General features: G+C 45.3%; 1 protein-coding gene across 2 annotated transcripts; it reads left to right on the top strand.

Moving 5' to 3' along the window:
- LOC127477426 (hepatocyte nuclear factor 4-beta-like) lies at positions 1 to 25,424 on the top strand. 2 transcript variants are annotated; one of them, XM_051801764.1, is made up of 10 exons: positions 1 to 294; positions 6,587 to 6,758; positions 8,637 to 8,731; positions 16,080 to 16,186; positions 17,676 to 17,831; positions 18,398 to 18,485; positions 19,278 to 19,430; positions 21,262 to 21,498; positions 22,342 to 22,455; positions 23,477 to 25,424. In XM_051801764.1, exons 1-10 carry the CDS (start codon positions 180 to 182, stop codon positions 23,611 to 23,613), a joined length of 1,374 nt encoding a protein of 457 aa, XP_051657724.1. In that variant the 5' UTR covers positions 1 to 179; the 3' UTR covers positions 23,614 to 25,424. The 2 variants fall into 2 exon arrangements, with proteins under 2 accessions (XP_051657724.1, XP_051657723.1); XM_051801763.1 differs by having other exon boundaries at positions 112 to 294; positions 23,688 to 25,424.
- Positions 25,425 to 27,048: the final 1,624 nt, after the last annotated feature.

Genomic DNA, 27,048 nt, shown 5'->3' with positions numbered 1-27,048 from the left:
GCACAGCACAGGGAACGGCCTCGTCCCTTCTCCCCTGGCACGGGGAGGGGACTGTGGGCAGAGCTGGGTAATGATTTGTCATCGCGAGGGCCGGGGTGTCTCTCTTTGCAGAGGAAACCTTGGCCGTGATTGACAGCAGGGCTGGTTTTTGCCGCTTCCCTCGCTGTTGTCAAGTAATAATGAAGCTTTGTCAGTCCATCATGGACATGGATATGCCAGATTATGTGGACTCCTTGGACTCCTCTTACACCATGCTGGAATTCGACAACCTCCGGGTGCTCCCCAATAACACCGGTGAGATTTTTATTCGTTTCCTCTTGAATAACCTCCGCTACCTCTGTTGCAAAGCTGAGATCCTGGGAAAGACAGGTGGGAGGTGTGGGGCAAAGGGTGGAAGGGGTAATATTTAAGCAGCTGATCTGTCAACCTGTGGCATCTGTGGTTGTGTTTGGGCTGAAATGCGACTCTTTCGCTTGCCGGTCCCATTCCGAGTTGTTCTTTTCCTTGGTGGGCTGAGCGCCATGTCCTGAAGAGTTTGGCAAATGCTGGTAGAGTTTTTCATGGCACTCCTTAGGTCTGTCCCCCTCTATGGCTTATGAGAGGAGTTAATACCAATATTTCTTCCTTCAAATGCGTGTTTCATTCCCATCTATGGCTTAGGTCGATATTTAATCCTCGGGAAAACACGTCGTCTCAAATGACATTTGTCTATGACCGTGTGTCCCATTCAGGTTGTTCCTAAGGACTTGGTCTGAGAAACAACATCCAAATCATTACTTTACTTGTATTTTTAAGGGTTACCAAGATGGTCCAACAGTTTTTATGGCACAAAAGAACTTGGCTGCAAGGCAGGAGTGTTTATGGGCAGAGACTTCCGCTTTGTTCACAGAAATAAAGCTTATTTTGTGGTGTTTAGTTTTTGTTATTTAAATTTTGAGCAGTCAAAACTACTCTGACATAAAGTGAATGCTATTCTGTGAAATTAACTGCTCACTGTGTAAAAATAAAGGGCATTTTGGTCATATTGCGTGAAACCACCGTGTAACTGAATGAGATCCCAACGTTAATGAAGCCTTTGGAGAGTTTTGGCTGCATTTCATTAAATTTGTTAAGGAGCTTAGTGAAATTAAGATGGGATTTTTGTGTTTTCTCATTAGCTGGCTCATCAAAAGAAATCAGAGTTTCTGTTGGGCTATTGTCCACAATATAAAATGATTAGACTTATTATTGTGGGACATGGAGGGATAGTAAAGCTAAAAGGTCCACAGAAATTTGAATTTAAGTTTGACTTCAATAAAGCTCTGGCTGTCCCCAACTAAATATATATTTTTGCTAGCTGCAGGTAGACTTGCTCTTATTTCTTATCCTTGCAGAAAGGTTTTCCACCTCCTATCCTACTCCAGAAATGATATTTAACACAGATGTTTCTCTTTGTTGCTTGCTGCCGAACAACAAGATGCTTTTCGCTTTTTGAAGTGGTACAGATTTCCTCAAAATTCAAAGTTGTTTTGCAAATGAACCACGAAAGCCTGTTTGGGGCTCTCTGGTGATTCATGCAGTGGAACTGACAGGTTGAGTCTTTTCTGAACTTTATCGAGATCGGGATTGTGTTATTTGTTGAGCTGTTAATGAGTAACTGGTTCTCTCGGGAACGAGCTGTTTTGAAATTAGCTTGTTTGTCTTGGGTAAGTGTCCTCTTCTACAGTTTGTAAAAATAACTTCAAAAAAGGCCTGAAATGTCCATGCATGGAAATATATTGCCTACCAGCTGAATTCAGTTCCCAGGGGTAACTCAAAATCACACTTCCCTCTGTAGCTTCAGAAATAATTTAAAATTTGTTAGAATCAGGAAATAATCTCATTTTAGGTACTTTTACAATTATACTGGATTGTTTTAAGCCATATTTTTCCGAAGACTTGTGTGTATTTTTTCCCCTACTGAATCTAATGGCAACTTTGCCCTGTATAAACACGAACAGGAAGGGATGCAATATTTATTGTAATGGATTCAGGGCGGCTTCTTACACTCTGAACAATTTCAAATGTGAAAATTAGAATATTTTCAAATAAGATCATGCTTTCTTGAAACCAGCTCTTTCCTTCTTTGGAACATTATCAAAAATTTGGGTTGATTAGTGCTGTGGAGCATCTTGGGTGCTGAGCTTTCTGCTTCAGGAAGCTGCTGTTGGTCTGAGATTTGCCTAGATATGTGTTTTGGCTTTCCCACTTTTAAGTAGCCCATATTTTGCCAGATATTTTGAGACTAATTCAAAATAAAGAATAGAATCCATTATGGGAGGAATATAATAAATTGTCTGGTTTAAATAGAACGGCAAAAGGAAACGAACAAAAATCAACGCTAATTCCCTCTCTCCTTTATAAAATATGTGTCGTACCAGCAGAAATTTTCCCATTCTGTACAAACTTCTTTGCTTTACCTTGGCTGGTGTTACAAGCCATATTCTCACTTAGTTTTTATGTGCTGTTAATACCCCTTTCCTCATGCTCTTGTCAGAGTTGTCTCATTTTGCTTAAAATATGAAGCATTATTGCAACTCTGCGCTCATTCTTTAGTTGAGGGAGTGTTTTCTCCCACGGTGGGGCTCGTTTTCCTGTTTCAGCACTCAACCACCACACTGATCCTTGGGACTTTGGCACAGGGTTGGTGAAACACCTTTCCCAGCCCTGCTGCTGACCCAATTCAGACCACAAAAAAGCCACCAGAGATGTTTTGGCAACGCTTGGCTGTCTCTCAAGCTGCAGGTTGTGCCTGGGAGGAGCTCTGGCCTTTCTGGTTGGCCTCTTCATCATTGTTCCTGTAGGATTCGGGAACACTAAATCAAAGCTATGTTTTAGATCTCAGAACCCCCTTGTATTTGCTAAAAGCTGCTGTAGAAAGCCACTGACCTGCCTGAGTTTCAGTGCTAACCCCCACCCTGCCCTACTTCTGTGTGCACAGATTTTGCAATGCTGGCTTTGGCCACCAACTTTGACTGTGTGTGCAAACCCACATTGGGAATCTCTTCACGTTCTAGCCCAGCACGTGGAATTCAGGGGTTTCTTAGCTGCAAATTACGTGCACCGAGGCTGGCTTGGATTCCTGGGTAGATCAAAGCAAAAGCCATTCTGGAAAGTATTGCAAGACCATTCTCTTTTACACAATGTGCATCTAGAAGAGATGCAACCAGTAATACAGCTGAAAGGAAAAGCAGGAATTGGCCAGATATCACAAGAACATCCTCACCGTCATTTCCTATCACTGCAAAACTGGCATCACCATTTCAGCCTTGGTTAGGTAGTGACTTACAAACAGAGGCAGCAGGTACCAAAAATTGGGATGTATTTTGGTTGGGAGCTTGGCTGATCCCAAAGCTGGTGAAGCCACTGGGATACTCTCATCAGCATTAGGGATGTAACTCCCAACCTGCACTCTGATCATATATAACTCACAAAAAAATGTTTGAAATTCAGATTTTTCTGCCAGTGACCCTTGGGACCAGTCCTAGTGAGAAGCCTGGACACAACCACCAGTCCTCAGCTCATCCTGGGGCCCACACAAGGTCAAGAGGAGTTATGGTCATGGAGAACACAATCACTTGCATCTCTCCAGTGGAAATCCAGAGGCGTTGTGGCATGGGTTAGGAACTGTTCTGTGTACCATGGTGATGAGCATCTATAACCAATATATAACTCTCAACATCCCTTTAGGTGGTGAGGACAGTTGTGAGCTTGGCACAGTTGTTGTGAGACAGGTGGGTCCTGGTCAGATCCATCCTAGTGGCCCTCAAGCCCAGCTCTGGGTGGTGCTGAGGTCCATGTTGCAAAGAGGCACAGTGTGGGAAATGAAGCCCTGAGCAGGTGTCAGGCAGGGATGGAGTGAAGGAAGCAGATTTCACAGGCAGGGGGCTGTGCTGGCAGGGATCCTGGCCTTCCTCTGCCTTTTCTCACAGTGGTCATTTCAGGGAAAACCCAGAATTCCCCAAATACCGGGCAGGTTTGAAAGCTGCATCAAAATATTCTTCTGGTGTGTGGGATACCAGTTGTGCCTTTGCTCTTCTCTGAGCTAATTCTCACTTGGAACTCATAGTTGATTGGTGGCAGGAGTTTGTAATTAAAATTTATCGTCATAATTAACATGTGCATTCTGGCTTAGGGCTTTCCTTTTCTTTAATGTGTTTTTTTTTTCTTTTTTATTACTTCTGTTCACGTTCAGCCAAGCTGAAAAGGTCACATGGCTCCTGAGCAGGGACTGAACTTTTAGCTGTGTAACACCCAACTCGCAGTTTGTCTGTGTTTCCACGGGTACAAGTGAGGGCAAAATTTGGTTTACTAATTTCCATGGGCCCTCACACACACAGTGCTGATGGTCCTTCCTCCAGTAATACTTGGTTTAAGGCCAGATTTTTAATTTCTTCCTTCTATCAGCCAGCAGCTCCCCCAATGTCTTACACAAAGGAAAAAAAAGTCTTTTCTGGTGAGTAAATACTTTCCAGCATCAGGAACTGGAGGTCCATTTGAGACCCAAACTGGATGACCTTGGCTTGATTCCCCTGAAGTCACTAGAGAAAGCACGAGTGAAGCTAAGAGGAAATTGGCTTTCTTATCTTTATTTTTGTTGTGCAATTTTTTAAATGGAATCCAGCACACTCAGCACGTTTGTTTATGGTCATGTGCTCCTTCAAAAAAATAGATGGAGCAACAGATGCACATATGTTTAGCAGTACAGTTATCCTCAAGGGAATATTGTAGTACAGCTCATTTAATTCTGAGTTATTAAGTAAAATAAAATGAAGAATCATTGCAAAAAAACCCCTAAAAATCAATGTAAATTACCATTAAGCAGCTCTGACATAGGCAATGTTCCCAAAGGACCCAAGTGTCACTTACTGACAAATGTCAGAGCTGGGACCATCTTACACAGATTTTGGGAACAAGTGAATCTCAATTTCTGTCATTATGACCTCAGAATGATTTTAATACTGTCATTCTTTCTTGTCGTGTTGCTCCCATAATGCTACAACCTACTTATTTATTCATCCATACATCAGAAAGTGAAAAAAGACCAAAAGGGATTTTTTTAGGGACTGAGGGGAATTCTGACCTTTGCATTTGTGAAGTCTTAGCTAAAAATGTCTTAGTCTCAGCTTTAGCTAAAAAACTTTCCAGTTTTTGAAAAAATTAAAGCTTTATTGGCTGTATTATTTTTGGGGGGCTTTTGATTACAACTTTCATTGCATAGCAAATATTTTCACTATAAATTTTTGATGTGTATTCATACACAAAAATAGCCTTCTCTCACTCTCTGTATATACACATCGTGTGTGGATTACCCAGGGCTATTTTTACACCTTATGGATTAGAAGATTCCCTCTGGGCTGTCCAGACCAGATGACAATTCCTCCCCTTTGAGTAATTTTCTCAGAGATTTCTCATTGCTCAATACAACATCAGCTGAGCTTTCCTCATCCCTGCCCATCTTTTCTGTGTCATCCCAGAGATGCGTCAGGACGTGTCTTTTGTCCCCGAGACTTTTCCAAGGTCACTGTAGCATGAGATCAGATCCCCTGGAGTGCAGAACCTGCTCCCAGAGGTGTGATGAATTCATAAAACCATCCTGCAGTGAGTGCCCAGGTCAGGGCAGACTCCACAAACATTCCTCCTCTTGGTGAGATGTAAACACTCATCTGCGTCTTCGCAAGTGTCTCCTTATTTTTCCGTCCCCAGGCTGTGCCTCAAATTAGGAGGATTAAGAGGGCAGAGAGTCTGGTGGTTAAAGCCAAGGGAGAGGTTCCAAGGGGAGTCTTCAGCAGTGTGTACACACAGCCCAGGGCAGGCAGGGGCAGAGCTATTCCTGCCCCAAATGAGGGGGTGCAAATGGAGGACATGACAGAGGGCATTCATATGACCTAATTTTAGGTCCCTAATTTAGAAGGTTGATCTTCTTGCACACCTCTGTTGCTTTCCAGTGGAAAGCAATGAGCTCTTCAGAGGGAATTTCAGAGCAGGAACCAGACTTAGAACTAAAGTGATCCCTGTGGGAGCTGCTGTCTCTGCCTTTCAGCTGCAGAGGAGCTCTCAAGAGCAGCCTTTTATCTCCAACACCTCTGTCATTGCATGAAGCAGTTCATCCTTTGTGCCTCTGCTACCTCTTCTCTGCTTTCTATTTATTCAAGTTAAGGAGTTTTTGTCCATTGTCCTCTGCAGACGCCAGCTTTGAACTATTTTCTCCAGGTGATTAATTGAGGAGGTGGCTCTCCATCCCTCAAAAACATGTATCTCACATCCAGGTGAGGTTTCTCTAAATCTATCAAAAAAAAAAGTAGTGATAATTGATAAATCCTCACAAGCAGTTAGGGTTAGGCAGCTTGAAATCCCTCTGTTCACCGAAGCAAAGGAAAATGTTGATGGCAGAAGCAAAGCAGCTGAGCTACTCTCAGGGGAGGTTGGGAAGAGCACGACCATCAGTTCGGAGGCTTTTCTCGCGTGTGTGGGGCTGGCTCGGTGCTGTTTGCTTGCACAAAGCACCTTGGCTGGCTCTGGTGTCCATCACAGGGGGGGTCTGATGGTCCCTGTTCTCTGCCCACAGAGGCCATCGCAGCTGAATCAGCAAACACCAACCTGCTCCCCAACGGTGTCAGCTCCCTGTGCTCCATCTGCGGGGACCGGGCCACCGGCAAACACTACGGGGCCTCCAGCTGTGACGGCTGCAAGGGCTTCTTCAGGAGGAGTGTCCGCAAGAACCACGTCTACTCCTGCAGGTACCTGCCCCCACTGCGATTAAAATGCAATTTCTGGGCGCTGTGAATGATTTGGGGTGGAGAGATCAGGTTGAACGAAGAGGCCACCATGTTCAAATGCCAAATTGCCACGCCATGGGTGCCAGCAGTAGGGCTGTAGTTTGGTTTGTGGCTGGAGGACAGGGAGATGAGGAGTAAACTCAGTCCTATCTTGTCTTGGACCCTGAGGCCTTCTGTGGTACTGAGAAATCCCTTTAGTGAATTCAGCATCACTGCTTTCCCCATGGTGCAAATCAAGGAATCTCATAGACCTGAGGTTTGACTGGTGTGTAAAATACATAAATACAGGCCCTGAGTGTGGAGTGACACCATGACCTTGTCACAGCCCAGCAAGGGGAAGCCAAAGTGGCAAAGGACCAAAGCTCCAGAGATTTCATCTCAAAACCAGTTTTTCTTGAGTTTCCCTGTAAAATAGAACAAGCATCCAAGAGTCTGTCACCTCCAAAGCCTCCACACATCCCTCCCCTCACAGCATCTCCATTTTTGTTTTGAAATAAAATAAATGATGTGTACTGACATATCACTGATGATTGTATGATCATTCTGAGAAATGAGCGTGGACCACAGATGATTCACATCCACTTTGGCACAGGTATGCATTTGAGAGGTTTTTTGACCAGGAGAAGGCTATAAATTATAAATCTGCTATCTTGGTTGACCTTAGGAAAATGGTGTTTATTTTAGCACAGGAGAAAAGGGAAAAAAAACCCAAACCTGAATACACTCAAATTCTTCATCTCTAATTAAAACCTGGAAGTTTTCTTTTTGTTCCAAAGCTCTTCCTCCTCTAAGGGCATTCCAAATTTTTCCAATGTGAGTCATCCTAATTGTTCAAAATGTTCCTGGTGTCCTTATCACTCCAGGGCACCCCAGCCATGAAAGACACCTGGGGTGACAGCAGTGTCCACCCACATGGTGCCCATCCCATGAACCGTGGGATTCCTGAGGGAGGAGACTACAACTACTACTGGTTTCTTTGGAATTTCAGCTATCAGTCTCCTGGGAGTGGAGTTGCCTCCCCTTCCCAGGAATCCATGAATGTCTGTAATATTTGGCAGCTCAGGGAAGATCCACAGAGTTGAAGCCAAGGAAATGGCCAAGCTTGTCTGCAAGTCCTTATTTGGTGAGCTGTGCTGCATTCAGCCCAGCTCAGAGCTCGGGTACATGAAGTAACTGAAAAGTCTTGGGGCCTTTGTACCTTTGGCTTTTAACTAGTCTGGGAAACTGCCCCTGCGTTTACAACCTGGTGATGGTCCCAGAGCAACCCCTGTCATCTCCTCTCTGCACGGCAGATTCCTCTTCCATCACTTCACCCAACATGGCAAGAGCTGCCAAGTCTTCCTGGGCCACCCCTTGAACAGCACAGACGTTCCTAAATCCCCACAGAAATGAGGATGAATTAGGTGACCATGTGCCTCAAAACAAGACCACAGACACAAAGGACTTGTGGTCCATAACACAGTTATTGTACTGTGGGACAGATAACAAGGAAGTCAGACAAACCCCAACACCAAATACCCAAAAACTGTCTGAAAGTGGGAGATGGAGCTCCTACAGCAGCACAACTCCAGTCACAGTCATGCTTTCACAGCCAAAACCATCCCAGTCCCTGCAGGGTGGGTGGTCTGAAGTCGCTGCGCTCCCGTCTGGCAGGAGCAGCGCTCGGGAAGATGAGGAGCTGGGCCAAGCCAATGTTGATCCAACCCATTTCTTGCAAATCTTCTCTAGGTCCATGAAGAAGATCAGGGAGGTCTGGGGCTGTATTTGAGGGTGCTCAGTGTGAGGGGGTTGCAGATGCCAGGCTGGTTGCTCCATGTTTTCTTTCCCATCTCCTCCCAGGTTCAGCCGACAGTGTGTGATAGACAAAGACAAGAGGAACCAGTGCAGGTACTGCAGGCTGAAGAAGTGCTTCAGAGCTGGCATGAAGAAAGAAGGTAGGTGCAAAGAGACATTTCCAAACTGCCTGTTACTGTCTCAGACCCTGCTCCCACTGCAGAGCATTGTGGAGAACAGCAGCAGCCCTGGCTGGAGAGATGATGCTTTTTTTGTTGCAGTGAGAGACTTTTTTGTTGTGGCTGAAAGCCCCACTTCCCATTTTATCTCAGTTTCAATGAGAACCTGGTGACATTATTCACCTCTCCTGGGAGGCTGGAAAGTAGTACTGGGAAAGGGATGAGCTTCCTCAGGGTTTGTTTGGTCTCTAAGTGCTTTAGAGCAGCAATTTCCTCTCTCCATACCTGCCAGTGTGACTCCTAATCCCAGCTGTGCCAATCTCAGTGAGGATCTGCCATTCTCATAAATGCCATCAGTTGACTACCTCAGATGGTGTGGTCGGCTTGGCTGATGCTCGTGTAGCTTCCTGCAACTCTCAGGGCAAGGTACAGCCTGGGCACGATCCTTTCAGTGGCAGAGCTGGTCCTTGGTGGCACAGGGCACACGGGCAGCGCTCCTGGAGGAGATGACTCAGGTGTCCCCCGAGCAGGGATGTGCGTCAGAGCCAAGCCCTTCAGTTATTCTGTCCTCGTGGTGGTTACAGCATGGCCATGAGCCACCAGTAGCACCAATACTGAAGGGCCAATCCAAACTTAGCCAACACCTTTTGCTGCACTTCCCACTGGCTGCATTTAAGAAGGAGGTGGAGCTTTGTAGGTTTGGGTACCAGTGACCATCAAGTGCCCTTTCAACACACTGAAGGAAACACTGAGTGTCACTGGGACTAATGCTGAGCATGAGAAAACCCACTCTGTTAACCTGTGCCTATATCCGGCTTCTCCGGGAAAGTCTGGGACCTATCCCAGCATTTCTGGTCCCTGCTCATCCAGTGTCTTCATACTGGGAGAGTATGGATGATACTGTTTTACTGATTCCAAGCTTTTCGTGCTTGTCCACTGAGTGCTCAGCAAAGTGGGGACCCGACCCACAGTCGGTGGTACATCCCCGTGACGTGTCGGTGGTTGGGTGGTGGTTTCAACACTCTCCACCCTGTATTTGTGCTGTTTTCCAACCCACTGACAGCTGAAAGATGAAGGAGGTAGAAAGGAGCTTGAGAGTTTCTTTCCATGCCACCGAGTTCACTCAAGGGGTGAAACTGTGGTTCCACTGAAACCAAGGGGAAATTTGCCACTCTTTTCTGGTAATTCATAAGATTTCACTGGTGATGAGACAATCTTTCCAGTGTTCTGACCATATGTTTTCCTGGAGAAGAGTGTCTTGAAATTTGGCATAAGTCATGGATGTAGCAAAAATGCCTACTGGTTTATTTCAGGAGAAATGGAGTAAATACAGCAGATGAAAAAGTAATTAGAGTTTGAATTAATTAAGGCCAAACCAAAGCTGATCCGATCAATTCTAGATGGGGATAAAGCTGATTGCTGATGCAGCTCCAGTGATTTTTATTGGGTTTTATGGTAAAAGTTATAAAACCTTGGCTCAGGCCTTCATCACTGATTGCAGCTTGATGGAAGATGACTCATTTCAAGTTCCACATGGTCACATTCTTTGAAACTCTTTTATGAGTGCACAGTCAGGTTGTGTGCTCACAGACTGCTCATGTGTTTGGGAAGGAGGATTTTAAAGCACCTTGAGCAAGTGCTTTGCAGAAATCAGCTTAGCTGACCAGAGCTATATCCCAAGCACGTGTGCAGGAGTGGGAAAGAAATTTTCTTGCACAATTGTGTGCGCAAAAAGAACACAGCTGTTTGCCTTGGGGTGGTTCTAGATTAATATTAAACAGAATTGCGAAGCTTGGGGGAAAAAGAGAAGCCATGCCTTGGATGGAGTTCTATTAGGAGGATACAAACATTTGTACAAAACCTTTTGGCAGTGTGCACAGATCTGTGCTGGGAGGTGGCAGTGGTGACATCCACACTCGCCGTGCTCTGTGAACCAAGAGCTTGACACTCTTTCCCTGGCACATCCCTTCCGAGCCAGCCCCTGTAACAGCAATCAGACTTTCCAGGGTGTGGTAATAGCATTGTTTACCCACGGCAGAGGGGAAGAAGCTGGAAATGATCCTTTTCCCAGGGAAAATACACCTGGGATGGGGTGAGCCAGGGCTGTGTCACCCTCACACTGAGGGTGCCCCACTGACCCACTGCTCAGTGTCTGTGTGTGCAGTGTTAGAGAACTTGCTGTTCCCCAGCAAAACTAACTGATAAACTGTGATTTTGGATCCAGACTGATCTTTTTTTTCCAGTCTTCCTGTGTTGTAAGACGTGATGTGACACTTTTGGATCTTTCTTTTTTTCTCTGTTGTTTTTTTTTTTTTTTATTTCCATTTTGGAAACAATTCTAGTGGATAAGATTTTTCAGGGTGCTATGCAGCCTCATAGAAGGGAAATTTCTGCCTAAAGAAAAATCCCTGTGATGCAAACACCTGAGCTAGCTTTAAACTGTGTCAGGAGAGGTTTGCCATTTGGGGCAACTGGGCAGATGTTTAAGAAAATTATCAATAGGATCTTTAGATTGCCTAGTTTGTATACTCTGAATTTGATCCTACCTTAAGAAAGAACCAAGACTGCCCCACACATGAGACACACCTTCAAGCTTGTGCATTGAGGTGGGACCCAGGTTCCATTAGTGCCAGCAAGACCAAGATAGGGCCTAAACTTGAGTCTTGAGGAAAGTCCAGTCCCCAGACTTCTTAGAAATTAGCTCATTCAGGAACACTCCTATCCCAATTACTTTTTTGGTGCCAGGAATTCACTTTAACATCAATCATCAGAACTGGGACAAAGGCTTGCCTGAACACAAACCCCTTCTGGTCTCCTGAAACACCTCTAAGATGAGGATTTAAGATTTTTACAGAGATTTATCCTTGTTTTGTGGTTAGGGCCAGGACTGTGCCACAGGGAGGTCTGGGTGCTTGGGGGATTTTCTGGCTGTTCTCCCTGGTTTTCTCTCTTTGCACGGAAGGTTCGATTTCCATTGTCTTGCTCAATGCTATGGGACAGGTTTGTGGTCACTACACCACCAGTGCCTGAGGGGAACACCAGGTACTTAAACACACAAAGGAAACAGCAGGATGCTATTTTTAGCATCTCACTGAGATCATGTTTGACCTTGAATAAATTAGCAGGATATGATTTCTCAAGTGAGCCAGGTCATCTCCTCACATGGAGCTGAGTGAAAACCTGGAAGCCATTTGAAATGCCAGCACTGCACTGTCAGGATTCAGTTTGCTGATGGAAAAAAAAAAAAAGAAGGGTTAATATTTAACCCTTCATCCCCTTCAAAGTAATTTATGAATGTGCATGAACTCCTTTAGTTTCATGCAGAAGTAAAAAGAATTATCGTATCACTTACTGCCACAACACAGTGGAAGGGTCTGTGGCTATTTTTATTTATTTTTGTGAAATTGGACAGGTTTATAGGACAGTTTTATTAGTGTTTTGAAGGACCTCTGTCTTGTTTCATACCTTTTGTTTACACATCTCTTCTGCCAGCTTTCAGAAACTGGGACTGCAGTTTATTGCAAAGAAGGATGGAAAAGATAAAAGGATCTTCTCCACCTGCATTAGTCATAAATCACCCCAAAACCCATGAAAGGATTAAATGTGTTTGTACCACTGGGATTTATTTGCAAACAAAACATACCACACCTACAAAATCTGAGGCAGCTTGGGGAAAAAAGATTATTTGTGGATATAAATTAATCAGGCAGCAGGAGGAGTAAATCTGTTGGTGGAGACAGAAACACTGTGAGCACCAATGAATGCCAGCACTGCACAGGGCACTCGCACCTCCCTCCTCCTGCTCTCTCCCTATGCCATTTATTAATACATTCCCAACTCCCCCAGCATTAAATGAGGATGTTTTTAGTGGAATAATAATGGAAACACTAATTCCCATATAGGCAGGGCTTTAACCTCCACAGTTGCCGTGGAAAGTTACTGGTTTGCTGCTCTCCCCTTCCAGCCAGTGCCTGTGCCCGTATTTATTGGACTCCCTGGAGGTTCCTCATCCCAGGCTCTGAGATGGCAAAGCAGCAAGGACACATTGTTTGGGGCACAGGGGGTTGTTGCAATGCCACAAACACGCCACTGTTTGCTCAGAGCCGCCCGCTTGACCCACAGCCAGTCCGGAATCCTTCATGTGCTCCTGGCAGGAGGGTCCAGCCTTGCTCTGAACAACAAACCCCCTCTGAGGGCTCCTCTACGTCACAGGGAGAATATGTTTGTTTTCCCATCTCCTTCCCACAGTCAGGATGTGCTGTAGTAATGACAATTCCCTGGAGGGAGACATGGGCATCATCTCACCCTCTCTTCCCTTCCCAAGGGGAAAGCCCAGCTTGGGGCCACACTGTCCCTGCCCAGATCATGGTGGGGACTCACAACCACTGACATCCCCTTTTGTGGGGCTGCAGTGGCCCCTCACGATGTTTATTTGCTTTGGGAATGTGCAGAGGACAAGATTAGGGGGAAACAAAAAACGAGGAGCAAAGTTTTTGCCAGAAACATACTGGAAACGGCAGCCCCTGGGAGTCAGTCAGTCAGCACTAGAGTTTTAGTCTTTCCTGCCAGTTTGCTGAGTTTTACTGATGCAAAGCCAAGATCACACCTGAGCCCAGCACCCCCAGGGCCAGCACGTCCCTTGAGCCCTCCCACTGCCTCACCACAAGTGACCTATCCCTTCCTTTTAACAAATACAATAAATATAGCAATATAATTACCACACAGTAATAGATTAATTTTTGTGGCAGGTAAAACATTAACTCCCTCCCATTCGTATCTAATTCCATCATGTCTTGGGTACTTTCAGAGATAACACCCGAATCACCTTGAGAAAGTTGGTCTGTACCATCCACTTACGCTTGAAGATTGAGCTTATCAGAGCATGAGGGAAGCACTGAAATATGTGCCATAAAAAGATCTGGAAGAAAAACAGGCTGAGGCTTCTTAAAGGCGTCTGTCACTGGGGACCAGGTCTGCCTGGGTCTGTAGGGCTTATATAAAATAACACGTGTGACTCAGTTGGAAAGGCAAAATTTGTACCTTTTCTTGAAAGTGGGCAAAAAGAGCCCCGTTAGCCCCTGGGAGCTACATGGGGGAGCATCTGATATGAAACCAGGTGTAGAAGCTTGGGTGGGGACTTTCCAAAAAGTCAGTGATGACACAGGTTTGGTCAGGCTGAGTGCTGGGTGCTGCTGCCCATCTTCCTGGTGTCCCATTAGAAGCCACGAAGGGTTAATCCATTCCAAAGATTAATCATAGCTAGTGATTCCTATAACCACCCTCGCCTTCAGGTTGGTGAGGGTCCTTGGCTGAACACCCCCATGCACAGGGAGGTGCTAAGGTGGGTTAGTTGAGCTTTCCGAGGGCTGTAGTGGTTTTTTTTCTCTAAATTGATGACTAATTGTTTGTAAAGGCTCCAGGAATATGTCTGTGTGTTGTCTCTGTCACAGATCAATGTACCCATCCAGCCCCTCACAGGCAAGGTTGATTCTGAGGTACAGAGTGGTTTTGGTGGCTGGAGCCCAGCAGACCCCCCCCCACCCAGGCACAGCCAGGTCCTGACTGACAGCAAGGCTGAGCCCCAAATCTTGGAAAATAAATACTCCTGCTGATAAGGGGAGATATTGATTTCTGTCACTGCTGCTTGTTTTCTGCCCTTTCACTTTGTTGGCCTTTCATCAGAGGCTGGTTAGGAAAACAGAGCAGCAGTTGGACACGAGCTGACAAAAACCCACCTTCCCCCTCCTTGGGCAAAACGGTGCCCATGTTCCTCCTTTACAAGAATTCCCAGGAATGAGTCCTGTGCAGAGTGATGCTCTAAAACAAGACCCAGCAGTGAGGTAAAGTCCCAAAAGAATGATGGCAACATGATTTTGTTGACTCCGCAAAAAAAAAAAAATCATTCCTGGAAAAATCTTCTCCAGTGGCCACTTTTGAGACAAAACCACAGTGTTTTACACCCAAGGGGTTAAAGCACAGACTGAGTCGTGCTTTGACAGCTTTGTCTGAGTCACTCTTCCTAAATAAAACCAAAGGAGTCTGGAATTGCTGGATGAAGGAGGAGGGATGTGTTGCACTATCACCACATGCTAAATCTTCTCGCTCCCTCTGCTTTAAGGACCTGACAACTGCCTTTCTGAGCTGTAGCAAGATGTCTGAGCTGCCAGGAAAACACCAAGTCTGTGTTCAAGCTCCTTTCCCCAGCCCTGTGTGCTGCTGGACAGAGGCAATGGGGCTTAGGGGAGAAACCAACGCTGAAAACAGATTGGACTGTGCCTAAATTCTCCTTTTTTCTCTGCTGCTGTGTTATTTGATGGCTGCAGTGGAGGCGAGGCAGCTCTTGGAGCCCGTGTTGCAAAAATAAGCTGCTGAAGTGCAATCCACGCCTTATGTTCAGTGTGCAGGGCTGATGGAGAAGGGGCTGGATGGGCTTTGTGCTTCAGGGACAACAAAGGTTTAAAAGGTGGAATGGGTCTCAAAAATCAGTGTTTTTTTCAAATTCACTCTGGGATGGTCATAACTTTCTGTCTGCAAAGAGCTTGGGCTGGTGTTCACTCTGCTGTGGTCCCTATAATGTGCCCAGGATCTGTGGTACCACTGTTATTAATAGTTTGGGACATTCTGAGCTGATTTCCAGCTCATTTTCCAGGGATTTCCAGAGGGTGGCAGCTGGGCTGGGGACAAACCCTGGCTTGGTCTGTTCCCCAGCATTGCTGTCAGGGTTTCAGGCTCACTGGAATCAACAGCATGAAGGGCAAGGCTGAGGGAATGGTTTTGAGGGGGAATCAGTGAATTTAAGTTTCCTTTCTTTGGACCTTGCTTAATGAGTCACTTTTCCTGCTGCCCGTGAGTGGTAGAGATGTCCCCTGGGACCACCACCTGTGATACCTCAGGGGCAGGGGACATTTCAAGGCTGCTTGGGAGCTGCAGCCTCAGGAGCATCCTGCTGCACTGGGAGCTCAGGGGAGGAGTCCTTAGTGCAGACATGGCAGAAAGGGTATCAAAGGCCAGGGCTCCAGCACCGTGGATGCACTGCCAAGTGAAAAGGGTTCACACTAAATCCCTAAACTCCTCCTGAGCTGCATCAAACCCAGTGGGAGCAGCTGATATCCCACAGGTGTTGCTCTGACTCCCAAATGGCCTCATCTCCCTCTCGGGCTTGGTCTTCTCCCTCCCTCAGAGTCTGTTCAGTCTTATTCCAGCATCCAACAAGAGTGGAGTGTCTTGCAGGTGCTAAAGCCTTGTCCACTCCTGTTTAGGCACCACAAGGAGCAGCAGCCATGGGCTGTGGGGGGAATTTTCTCACCACCACTGTTCACTCTCTTCCCAGCCGTGCAGAACGAGCGTGACAGGATCAGCATCCGCAGGAGCAGCTACGAGGACAACGGCTCCCTCTCCATCCACGTGCTCACCCAGGCTGAGGCCATGGCACAGCAGGTATGACATGTGGGGACAGCCCTCCAAACGTGGCCTTCAGCTATTCCAACCCACTAAACCATCCGGGTTTTCCACCTTTTGAGGTGGAATTTCTAATCCGATTTTTTTGTTTTGCCGTGTGCGTTCAGCCTTTGCCATGGTTTGGCAGCATGTTCTTTATCATTAGGTATTCATTGTAAGAGAAAGGCAGTTAAAGAACAAAGGAACTTGTATTTTAAGTTGTTGAAGGAAAGGGTCTCTCTTTTTTTTAAAGTTTTACAATTCAGAAAGTGAAGTTGAAGTTGAACAGCTGCAGAGAAAAAAAGAATCCTCTTCAAAGTCAAATGATTCTAAATTAAAAAGGAAAGAAAACAATCAAAAATTCTTATCAAGTTCTTTGGGAAAGAGAAAAGGAGGAAAAAGTCTAAGGAAAGCCAAAACAGCTAATGTTGCAGTTTTTACAATTACTCATATCCTGTGATTGAGGTAAAGGTAATCCTGAGATTGAGGAAGCAAGGTAAAAATGAGTCAAAACTGGCTTTGGATCTTCCTTCTGTCTTTGGATGGCTCTTGCACAAACCCACAGGGAAGAAAATGCATTCAAGATACCCAAAAACAGACAGGAAAAATCCTTGGTGCATTATCAGGGTAAGATACCTTGTTGCCTTTGAGGTGTGAGGAACAAAGCTGAAATTCCAGGGCTTAGGGATGTTGCAGACCCTGGGTTCCCTATTCCCTTATCCTAAAATTTTTGCTGCACCCCTAAAAACTCCTGGCATTCACATGGAAGTTTATCCCTCCTTGCTGCACACTCTGTCCTGCTCCAAACATAACGTTTCCCTCATGGTTGATTGTATCTTCTCTTATAACTTCTTTATCAGGGTAAGAATTTTAGGGTGGAAAAACAATGTGAATAAAATCACTGGGCTTCAGCTAATGCTGATTGCTTTTTCATTTCATGTTCCACCATGAATTTCACCCTGAGTGTCCTTTAAATTCTTATGCAAATACCCTTTTTCCACTGAAACATATGGTCCAGATGTTGCGTATTACATGCAGCAATGAGTCCATTTCCTTCTCAAAAATGATGTTTTAACCCTCCCACCCCCAAGCAGCCCTTCAGAAATCAAAAAGGGTGTTTTATGTCCCAGACAGTAACTTGGAGGAGAAAGGCTGGATGCGTTTCATACATTTGGCTGGGTTAAGTGATTGATAGGAAGCTGAGCCCTGATGCTGCTAGGAATGGGAATATTAATGAGACTTTGTCCTGAGCCAGCCTGGAGAGCGGGGAGGGAGGCGGAGGAGGGAGGGGAGTGTGTTGGGACCGAGCACCACCTCGTGGAGGCTGCACCAGGGGCTGTGCTTGGATAGGACATGCTGCTGAGCAATGGGTGTGAAACCACAACGGGAAACGACTTGTCAAGGGCCTCATGAGGATGAATTGCTGCTCTGGAGGGTGGGAAAGCAGCTTTGATCTGGTCCCAGTGCAGCTGGGTTGTTCCTCTTCCAGTATTTATCCCTGAGCCCGGTGCACAGCACAGACATTGCCATGAAGAAGGTTGCCACCATCAATGATGTGTGTGAATCCATGAAACAGCAGCTTCTGGTGCTGGTGGAATGGGCAAAATACATCCCAGCGTTCTGTGAGCTCCCACTTGACGACCAGGTAAAATGCAAAAGCCTTTTCCCTGCAAACCCACTGCCTTTGATAGGAATTCCCAGCCTTGGATAGGAATTCCCAGCTGTACCTTTCAACAGGAGAATCTGACATTAACATACAGATCACCCTATGCAGAGCGATAAACTGACAGGAGAGAAGGAGTAATAAAGACCAAAGGATCAATTAAAAATAACTTGAGTAGCAAAGTCCCCTAAATATAATAGGGTTGGTCAGTCCAGTCTGTAAAAGGACCCAGTCAAAGAAGACTGATTTTCCCTTTACTGGTACCTGGCAGCTGAAAGTAAAAGCTGTTTATTTCCTAAGAACTCAACTAACTCAAGCCCCTCTTTGCTCTTTTAGCTGAAAACAACTTCTTATTTAGTTTACTGTGAATGTAGCACTTCTCAAAGTGAACATATTCTGATATTTTCTAACTCTTAATAGTACCTTATCTGTAGATCTGACTTATCTAAGCAAACACCAAATTTGACTTAATTAAACAGCAACATCTCAGCACCCCTTTCCCTGCTTTTTAAATATAATATTATGTCTTTCTTCTGTGCCCTCTCCAGGTTGCCTTGCTCAGAGCCCATGCAGGGGAGCACTTGCTCCTCGGGGTGGCCAAGCGGTCCATACCATACACTGATTTTCTGTTGTTAGGTAAGGTAGTGAAATCCACTCCTGCTTTTGTAATTCACTCCCCCAAGTCACTGCCAAGTATTCTGCCTACCTGAAATCCCCTCTCCTGGGCATGGTCTGCACACCTGGGATGAGACTCAGTGCTTGGGAAGTGTCTGGAGAAGTGTAAAAAGCAGCAAGAAAATTCAATGGGATTTTTATAAATCTTCCCTTACTGCTTTGAAATTGTGGATGAGAACCCCCTCAGTATTTAACTGGCATCTCAGACTGTGTTGCCTTATTTTTGTAACTGAAATTGCTAAGTCACAAGCAATGAGGTATTTGGATATCAGTCCTTAAAGACTTAGCAGAAAGGTCTATTAAAAATTATAGTGCACATAGGTATTGCCTTTTCATGCAGCTCTCTGTCACCAAAACCACGGGTGGGATTGTTCTTGGAAAAATGAGAATGTGACCTTGAAAGCCACACACTAAAGAAAAGAAGGAGGGATATATTTGTTTAAAAAAACCCCACACCAAAAATAAAGATGCAACACTGCTTACAAACAGGTGCTCGATATAAGAGAGGATAAAGCAGAGCAGAAGGCTGAGCAGGCTTTGTGTGCAGTGTGGATGCACTTACATGTGTAAATGAGATAATTAAGGACCAAAGAATGAGATCCATGGCTTGCTTCTCAACTGGGGATCAGATCAGGAAGCTGCAGACTGGAAATCTGCTGCAAATGGGCACCGGGACTAGCTGGCAAACAGGGTAACTGCAGGCTGAGACCGTGTCTGCAGACCTAATGGTGATTTTTTTTCTTGTCTCCCCAGGGAATGATTTCATCATCCCAATGCACTGCCCAGAACTGGAAATCGCTCGTGTGGCCACCAGAATCCTGGACGAGTTGGTGAAGCCCTTGCGGGACATCCAGATCGATGACAACGAGTACGCCTGCCTGAAAGCCATCATCTTCTTTGATCCAGGTGAGCTTCCTCCTGACTGCCAAGATGGGCTTGGAGAGGAGTTGAGGGCCCTCCAATAACCAGGAAAACCCCTTGGCAGCAGCTCTGCATTTCACCCTGCCTGTGCTGTAACAGCCAGTGCTCAGCAGTGCAGTCAGAAGTGACCTATTCCTGAGTGTTTTGCTGTTCAGCAAGTTAGAACTCCAGCCAGGCTAATGTGCAAGACTGCAGGCCCTGGAGCAGTTTGGCTGCTTCACTAGCTTGGCTTTGGGAAAGCCCATCAGCCTGAAATGCAGGAGATGACTATTAAGGACATATATGCCTGTAGTGAATTATGCATAAGCAAAGTGAGTCAGCAGAGCAGCAGTGGAGCTCTATCAGGGTCCAGAAAGCACCATTAAAAACCACAGAGAGCTGGGCTGGTCAGGGCACCCAGAAATATCAGGAATCTGCTAATGGATGTTGCTGGCAGCCAGCACTGGCCCAGGGCAGGGCTGATCCACACAGGACAGAGAACAGGGACACACAGAGGCAAACAACAGCTTGTTTTGAAGCTTTGCTCATTCCAGAGGCCTGGGGGTTCTGTCTCAGCCCAGGCTCTCCCCAGGCACTGCTGCTTCTACAGCACACAGACAACCTCTTCTTGCTACAGCACTGGGGTCCCTTCAGTGTGCATTGCCCTGGAGCTCAGAGAAGAGATAGGGGAACGACCCCAAGCCTAGAACAATGCCCTTTTATCCTTGGCATCTATTAGCATGGAGAAATTAGAGTATCTTCCAGTAATTATTGTTTTCTGCTGCGTTTGCTGATTCAAAACCAAGATCCAGGAGTTTTAGAAACACCACAAACTTCAGCTCTCCAAAGAGTGAACAGAGTGAGGGTGGTATTAGCAAATTGAGTTTGACAAATCACCTTCTCAGCTGATCAGTGTCTCTGTGCAGCTTAAGATCAATGTGACAGTGAGGAGCTGAGATTTCAGCTGAAAGGAAAGCTGAAAGGAGCTCCTGTGAAGCTCTACAGAAGTGAAGTTCATTCATGCTAACGAGCAGGCACGTCCTCAGAGCTGCATGCTGACATACAGTCATTTGTTAACCACTTTATCTCATCTCTTGGCACTATGATCCCTAAAATGTGGTGCCTGTGGTTTCTTTGTAGACAGTGAAGAAAATGGTGCAGTGATTCAGAAATTTCAGTTTTAGATACCAGCAGAGACAGCAGTGGAAAGCTGTAAATCCCAGCACTTCACCCTACCCAAAGTCACATTTACTTGCTTGAGCAAAGCTGGACCAGTGACCCATGAAAAATAGGATTGACCACAGGTCAAAGACAGAGCAAGACAAGAACCTGTTGCTGCACGAGGTGTAATTACAACATATACAGGCATTAAAACTGCATGGATTTAGTGGTAGTAGTTGGAACTCAAAGTTTTCAGGGGAAAATTTGGGGCCCCCCAAAAATTTAACTTTGTATCATTTTTCCCTCTTGTCAGTTGTTTGGTTGGAAGAATAATTATGATTTAACTTCTGAATCTTTCCTCTTTACTAATGGCAGTCGGCAGACATGTCCACTTCAATCAAGCTTCTATTTTCTTACTGTTTCCCTTCAAAGTCTCCTCAAATTATCGTGTCTCCTCTAATTATTGTTTCCCCTCAAATTACTGTTTCCCCTAAAATTCCCCTTACTGCTTCCCTATTCCACGTGAGATATCCCAAGGCTAATCTATCACCTTATCTTGGACTCTGTCAGAGGATCACTTGCATCTCATCCTTTTCCCTCTGCAGAGCCTGACTGACAGGGCAACGCTTCTCTGGTTACACAGGCCAGCAATTAACTTCCTTTTCCCCCTCCCCAGACTGCAAGGGCCTGAGTGAGCCTGGGAAGGTGAAGAACATGCGCTTCCAGGTGCAGGTGAACCTCGAGGATTACATCAACGACCGCCAGTACGACTCCCGGGGCCGCTTCAGCGACATCCTCCTCCTGCTGCCCCCCCTGCAGAGCATCACCTGGCAGATGATAGAGCAGGTCCAGTTCATGAAGCTCTTTGGAGTGGCCAGGATCGACAGTCTGCTGCAGGAGATGCTGCTGGGAGGTACGAACACTGCTGAGGAAGGACACCAAAGCTGGATTATCTCAAAGCTTTTGTTTACAGGGCTTCGTGCCTGGGTTTGTGTCTTCTGGAGGATGTGGGGTAGGGAGAACAGGGATGGTTTTAAACGAAGAGTAGGCTTAGATTTGAAATTAGGAATAAATTACTGTGAGGGTGGTGAGGACCTGGTACAGGTTGCCCAGAGAAGCTGTGGCTGCCCCATCCCTGGAAGTGTCCAAGGCCAGGTTGGGTTGGGCCCTGAGCAACCTGATCTAGTGCCCATGGCAGGGGGTTGAAACTAGATGATCTTTAAGGGCTTTCCAACACAAACCATTCTATGACTCCATGAATTGTGGCTTGAACATGGGTCTCTCTTACTCCAGTCCAATCCCAGAGCCCTTTCTTTCCAGTCTAGCTCTAAAAATCTGAAAAGTTTTATAGCAAAGGGTACTCTCTGTGGTGTGTCACCAGTGGGGCACTTGACTTTTAGGCCTTCCACCAAGCTGAGGCAGTTTGCAAGAAGACAACACACTTTTTGTTAGCAACCTGCAGAAGTTATAACTATATGGGGAACCCTGATAAGAGCAGCAATTGGGACACACACACAGACAGAAGAACAACGTGGCTGGATATTAGTTGAAAGCCCAGACATCCCAGGAGGTTGTTCCTAGACAGTGAGAGGCTGAGAGCAAAGGGGGCAGCAGAGCAGGAAGGAAGCAAAGATGAGCCATTAACCTTCACCCACAGAGGTCTTCCACATCCTCTCAATAAAGAAGATTTAGCCCAGAGCATCTGGTTTCTCAGTAACTATGCAAAGAATGATGTCTTTTCCCACTTCCTCTGCAGGAACCACCGTTGATGTCCACTACCAGTCAGGACCTCCCAACCTCAACCTGGAACCGCTGCCAGGACACGTCCTCCAAAGCAACATGAACTCTGTGATTCACACAGCTCCAGACCGTAGGTGTCCATCTTCACACTGTTAGTGTCAGCAAAACGAAGGGGCTGGGCAGGAGAAACTGTTAAGGAAAAGATATTTAAGTTTATTTATATGAAAAAAATTCACAGCCCCCCTGGCTGACTCTTTTACATGTTTCCAAAGAGAAACTGGGATTTTCACATGGTAGCACGATCCGGAGAGATTTTGAGATGTTACTAAAACATCACAAGGTAGAAAAAAAAAAAAAAAGAAATCAAGATTGGGGACAGTGTGTTTCTATGGTCATGGGCAGCACTGGGAAATGCCACAAAATCGGACACAGGGTTATTAGTGGCAGGAGTTCCCTGTGTAAAGCTGGTTGTTGTCAAACTGAATACAAGACTATCTTCAACCACCCTGGGCACTGCTGCCAGGCCATGGCTGTTGGTTAAGGCATTTGTCCACTGTAGGACCATGCTGTTAAAAAAAGAAAGTAGAACAGCAGTTGTAATTTAACAACTGCTGTCATGTAATCACGATGTCTTGCACACAGTCTCCTCCTGCCAGTTACAATCATATACCTCTTGTAGGGTATTTTTGTTTCTTGTAGGGTATTTTTGTTTCTTGTTTCTTGTAGTGTATTTTGTTTCTCTGCCATATAAATGTTGACATCATGTATTTTAGGTTTTGTTTATTTAGTGTTTTTTAAGCCACCTTGCAGCCCAGGTTAGGGAGATGCTATGTTCTGGAAATGCTGTACAGTGGCCTGCAGGTTGAGCTCTCTTCTGAGGAGAGGAGGGATTGAAAAGCAGTTGCAGGCATCTCCCAGGTTCAAAATACTGAGAAGAGTTGGCACGTGCTTATCAGCCCACCCTGTGCCTCCTCACAAACCAGGAAGGAAGATTATGCCAGAACATGCCTGAATTTGGGATGGATCCCCCTGCCCCATCCCCCAAACTCCTGCTCCTTGGTTCATAGTATGGTTTCCTGACATTATTTGGGCTCTGCTCTACTGAACAGCATCCAAGTCCACATTAATTCTGTTTCTTTTCTCTCCCACAGCATCTCCTGAAACATCCCTTCCATCTCCTTCTACAAGCACAGGCAGTGAAGACTATAAACTAGGCCCTAGCGCAGGACCCAGCGCCGTAGCACAGCTCTTGCCTCAGACAGTGATGCCCAAGCAGGAGATTTTATAGGGAGAGGTGGAAGGAGAAGCTGGGAGCAATGTGGAAACCCTGCTGACAGTGAAACGGGCCCTTTCTCTTTGCAGAGGCAAAGCACAGCACCCCCCTGCCCGCGGCCGGACCCGTCGCTCACACCCTGTCCCGGCCGTGACTCGAGCACCAGGTCCCAGCCTGCAGCAGCATCCTCACCTTGGGAATTCCCACCACCTTTGCACAAGGGATTGGGGTTCATGCTCTCCCCAGCAGGACCAAGAGTGCAAGCTCTCCGGAGCAGGGCTTCCGATTGCGTTTGTTATCGCCTTGCTTGGTGCCATCACGACCCTTTTAAAGCCTTCAGCCACTTTCTTCATCCAAACAAGTGCCTTGCACAGCTCCTGGTAATCACTAACATGTACAGCGTGTCCTGAATTGGTATGGAAAGGTCTATTCCCATCAAAAATTTAATTACACTCCCTTCTCCTGCTGCATGTTAAGCTTTAGGAACATCTTCATAACCTTTACCAGGCCAAACGTTTCTTATTCCACACAGAGGTGCCTTGTTCCACACAGGCCAGCCAACATTTAATGCTGGTTAGTTATTATTTATGATCAGGAATGCCAACATTTTGTCATTTTCCATTATTTCCAGTATATGTGGAGCCCAGTTGTAAGTCATTTGATGGACCTTCTATTTTGTGAGCACTTCTAACACAGCTCCAAGAGGGCAGCAAGGATCTCTGCCCCACTCCGTGGCTGCTGGTCTGGGAAACCCTCAGCTCAAGGAGCTGTTGACTTACCCAATCCCTGCTTTGTGCAACACACATAACAAAAAATGCCCCAAAACACATTTTCCCTGTACACAGATATGATTTTGCTGTAGTTTCCTGTTTCTTTGTAGTATCTGCAACCTAAACTTCAGAGTTCAAAATTAGCCAAAAAAGGAAGAGGCAGATCTTCTGTGAACCACTTAGAAAAAAACTGTTTGTATTTAAAACATTAGGTGTTTCTGCACTTAATGTAAAACTTAATCAGTGGTAGGTGGCCAACCATTAACCATGTTACAACTGGTTAAATAAGCCCAACCATGACTGTACAGCCTCAAGTGTCCCTAAAGCCTGGTATTTGTGTTGTGGAATGGATTTCAGTGAATGGGACTTCATTAGAAAGCAGAGTATCAGAGTTCTACAAAACTTATGCTCATTTGTACAATGACCTCTGTCAGACAGCTCTGGAGGGAGCAGGAGTGGCCACACTGAACATCAGGACATGATGGAAAACTCTTAGTGCTGTCCCACTGGATAAAATCCTAACCCACACATGGCCTTGTTCATGGCAAAACTGAGATGATGGTGCCCAGAGGTGGCTTTTTGAAGCACTTGGAGCTCCTTGGGGGAAGAACAGCATGGAAATGGGATCTTATCAACTGAAAGAGAAGTTAGAAGGAGCATCTGAACTTCCACTAGAAGTGGAACACTCAGTATTCATTCCCTGGGGAGATATTTAGTGTTGCCATTCTACAGCACCAGAGAGATCTGAAAACCATCAAAGACTGGGTTGAATTTCACCCAGATCACAATGTTTTATTTTTCTCCTGCCTGTGATGAATTTGATCTGACATTATATGCTGATAACTTCCATTTGAAACAGCTCTGTCTGGAAAGCAGGTTCCCCTGGAAGCATTCCTGCTGCATGACAGATGCAACTGCACCGAGCCAACATTGCTCCCAGTTCCTCCAGCAGGTCGATTACATTCCTTTTCAAGACATTAAATGTACATTTATACTCGTTAATGGTAAGAAAATAAATCTAGGGGGGAAATAAATTCCATATTCTCATATTTCATATGGACAGTTTGCCTTTTGTCTTTCATTCAAAACCCTTCCTGAGGTTCTCCACTGATTTCTCCAATGCAAATAGCTTTGGGAATCATTTTTCATAAAAAAGAATCATCTATGGCTTCAAAGCCCAGTTTTCACTGAGACTGATGGAATTAACAATCTAAGATATTATAGAAGAAAATAAAGTTGTCCAGGAACCAGTGGATATCAGATTCAGCCCCCACTGTTCAGCTGCTTGCAGCAAGAATAATTTACTCCATTAAGGCCCAAAATAGATTCACAGCAAAAACCCCTTTCTGGCTTCCCTATGTCAAACCCCACTCTAAATCAAACCAATGTTCTTATGCAAACATACCTTGGAAGTGACTATTTCATTAGATTTATTAGAATCATGATTTTGTTCACAAAAGGGGTTCCAAGCCATTATTTAAGAATATTCCAGTGGCTGGGCAAGATGCCACTGCTTATGAGAATGGTGCATGTCAGGTAGTAAAGTCTTACCTATTTCTAAGTTATCTGTTTCCTTAGCAATTATAATATTGGGCTTCATTAACAATGAATTTAGATCTTACATTAACTTCATCTTGCACTACAGTATTAAAGAGAAATTGCAGCAATATTTTGGAGGTGCAAAGTTTCACTTATGTTATTAAGACACTAAGCCTGTGATTGCTTTGATGCCTCTTGGCTGTTTCCCAGAGCTCTAATTGGGTATGACAAGAGGGATGTGCTTTACAGTAGCACATGTGCTACTAGAACACAGTTGGGAAAGGCTAAAATAAATTAAGACATTCAGAACACGCACTCACACAAAAAAAAGAGTGAAAGAAGCAAAATAAAAAATTAATCTCATCAATGAAGAAGCACCAACTCACATTAAACCACAAAGTACATCACATGAACTGACCTGTAAGTCTGTTCAGAAGAGTAACACTTAAAAAAATATACAGAACCAGTGCTGGTGCACTTTGTTTTAGTGTTATTAACATATTCCATCATCATTTTACAGTCCAGTTTCTGTATTTCAAAACCCCTTAAGCCACTTTCCTTCTCCAGTAGCATTAAATACATTCACAGATGACCATGGGACCAACAGAAAGAAGTGAGAACAATTGTAGAAACACAACATTTGCACACAGGAGGGCATAAAATAGCCCATAAATGAATTGCTGCTTGCCCAGGGTTCACGAAACAATACTGATGTTACTACTGGAAATTAAACAAGAAAATAAAAAGGAGATAAATTGGCAGGATCCATCTGCAGAGACGTCTGTTCCCTGTGGAGAGTAAACAAGCTCTTCCCTAAAATATATGTAAACACAGCCCAGCCCGACTGTTGTGGCACACAAACATCATCAAATCATTAACCTGCTTATAAACACAAGCAGCACTGGCACAAAGTCTGTATTTGTGTCTTTGGAGCTATTTTCTCCATAGAAACAGCAGTGTAGAAAAGTGTGATATCAGACCCAGAAAACATATCCCAGTATTTTTTAGAATTATAGCAAATGGGAAATAAACTGTTTCCAGTCTCTCCATCCTTCACTGTTGGAAACCTTGTTCCTCTCCCCCTTATGGGGTGGACACTTGGGAGCTGCTCCTCTCTAACCTGCACCTGAAGCTGCAGAAC

This window comes from Manacus candei, unplaced genomic scaffold (genome assembly GCF_025592945.1).
Source record: "Manacus candei isolate 608988 ecotype Guabito, Panama unplaced genomic scaffold, ASM2559294v1 h1tg000053l, whole genome shotgun sequence".
Classification (NCBI taxonomy): domain Eukaryota; kingdom Metazoa; phylum Chordata; class Aves; order Passeriformes; family Pipridae; genus Manacus; species Manacus candei.
Note: the sequence above shows the minus strand (reverse complement) of the source record. Positions and strands in the feature narration are given on the sequence as shown.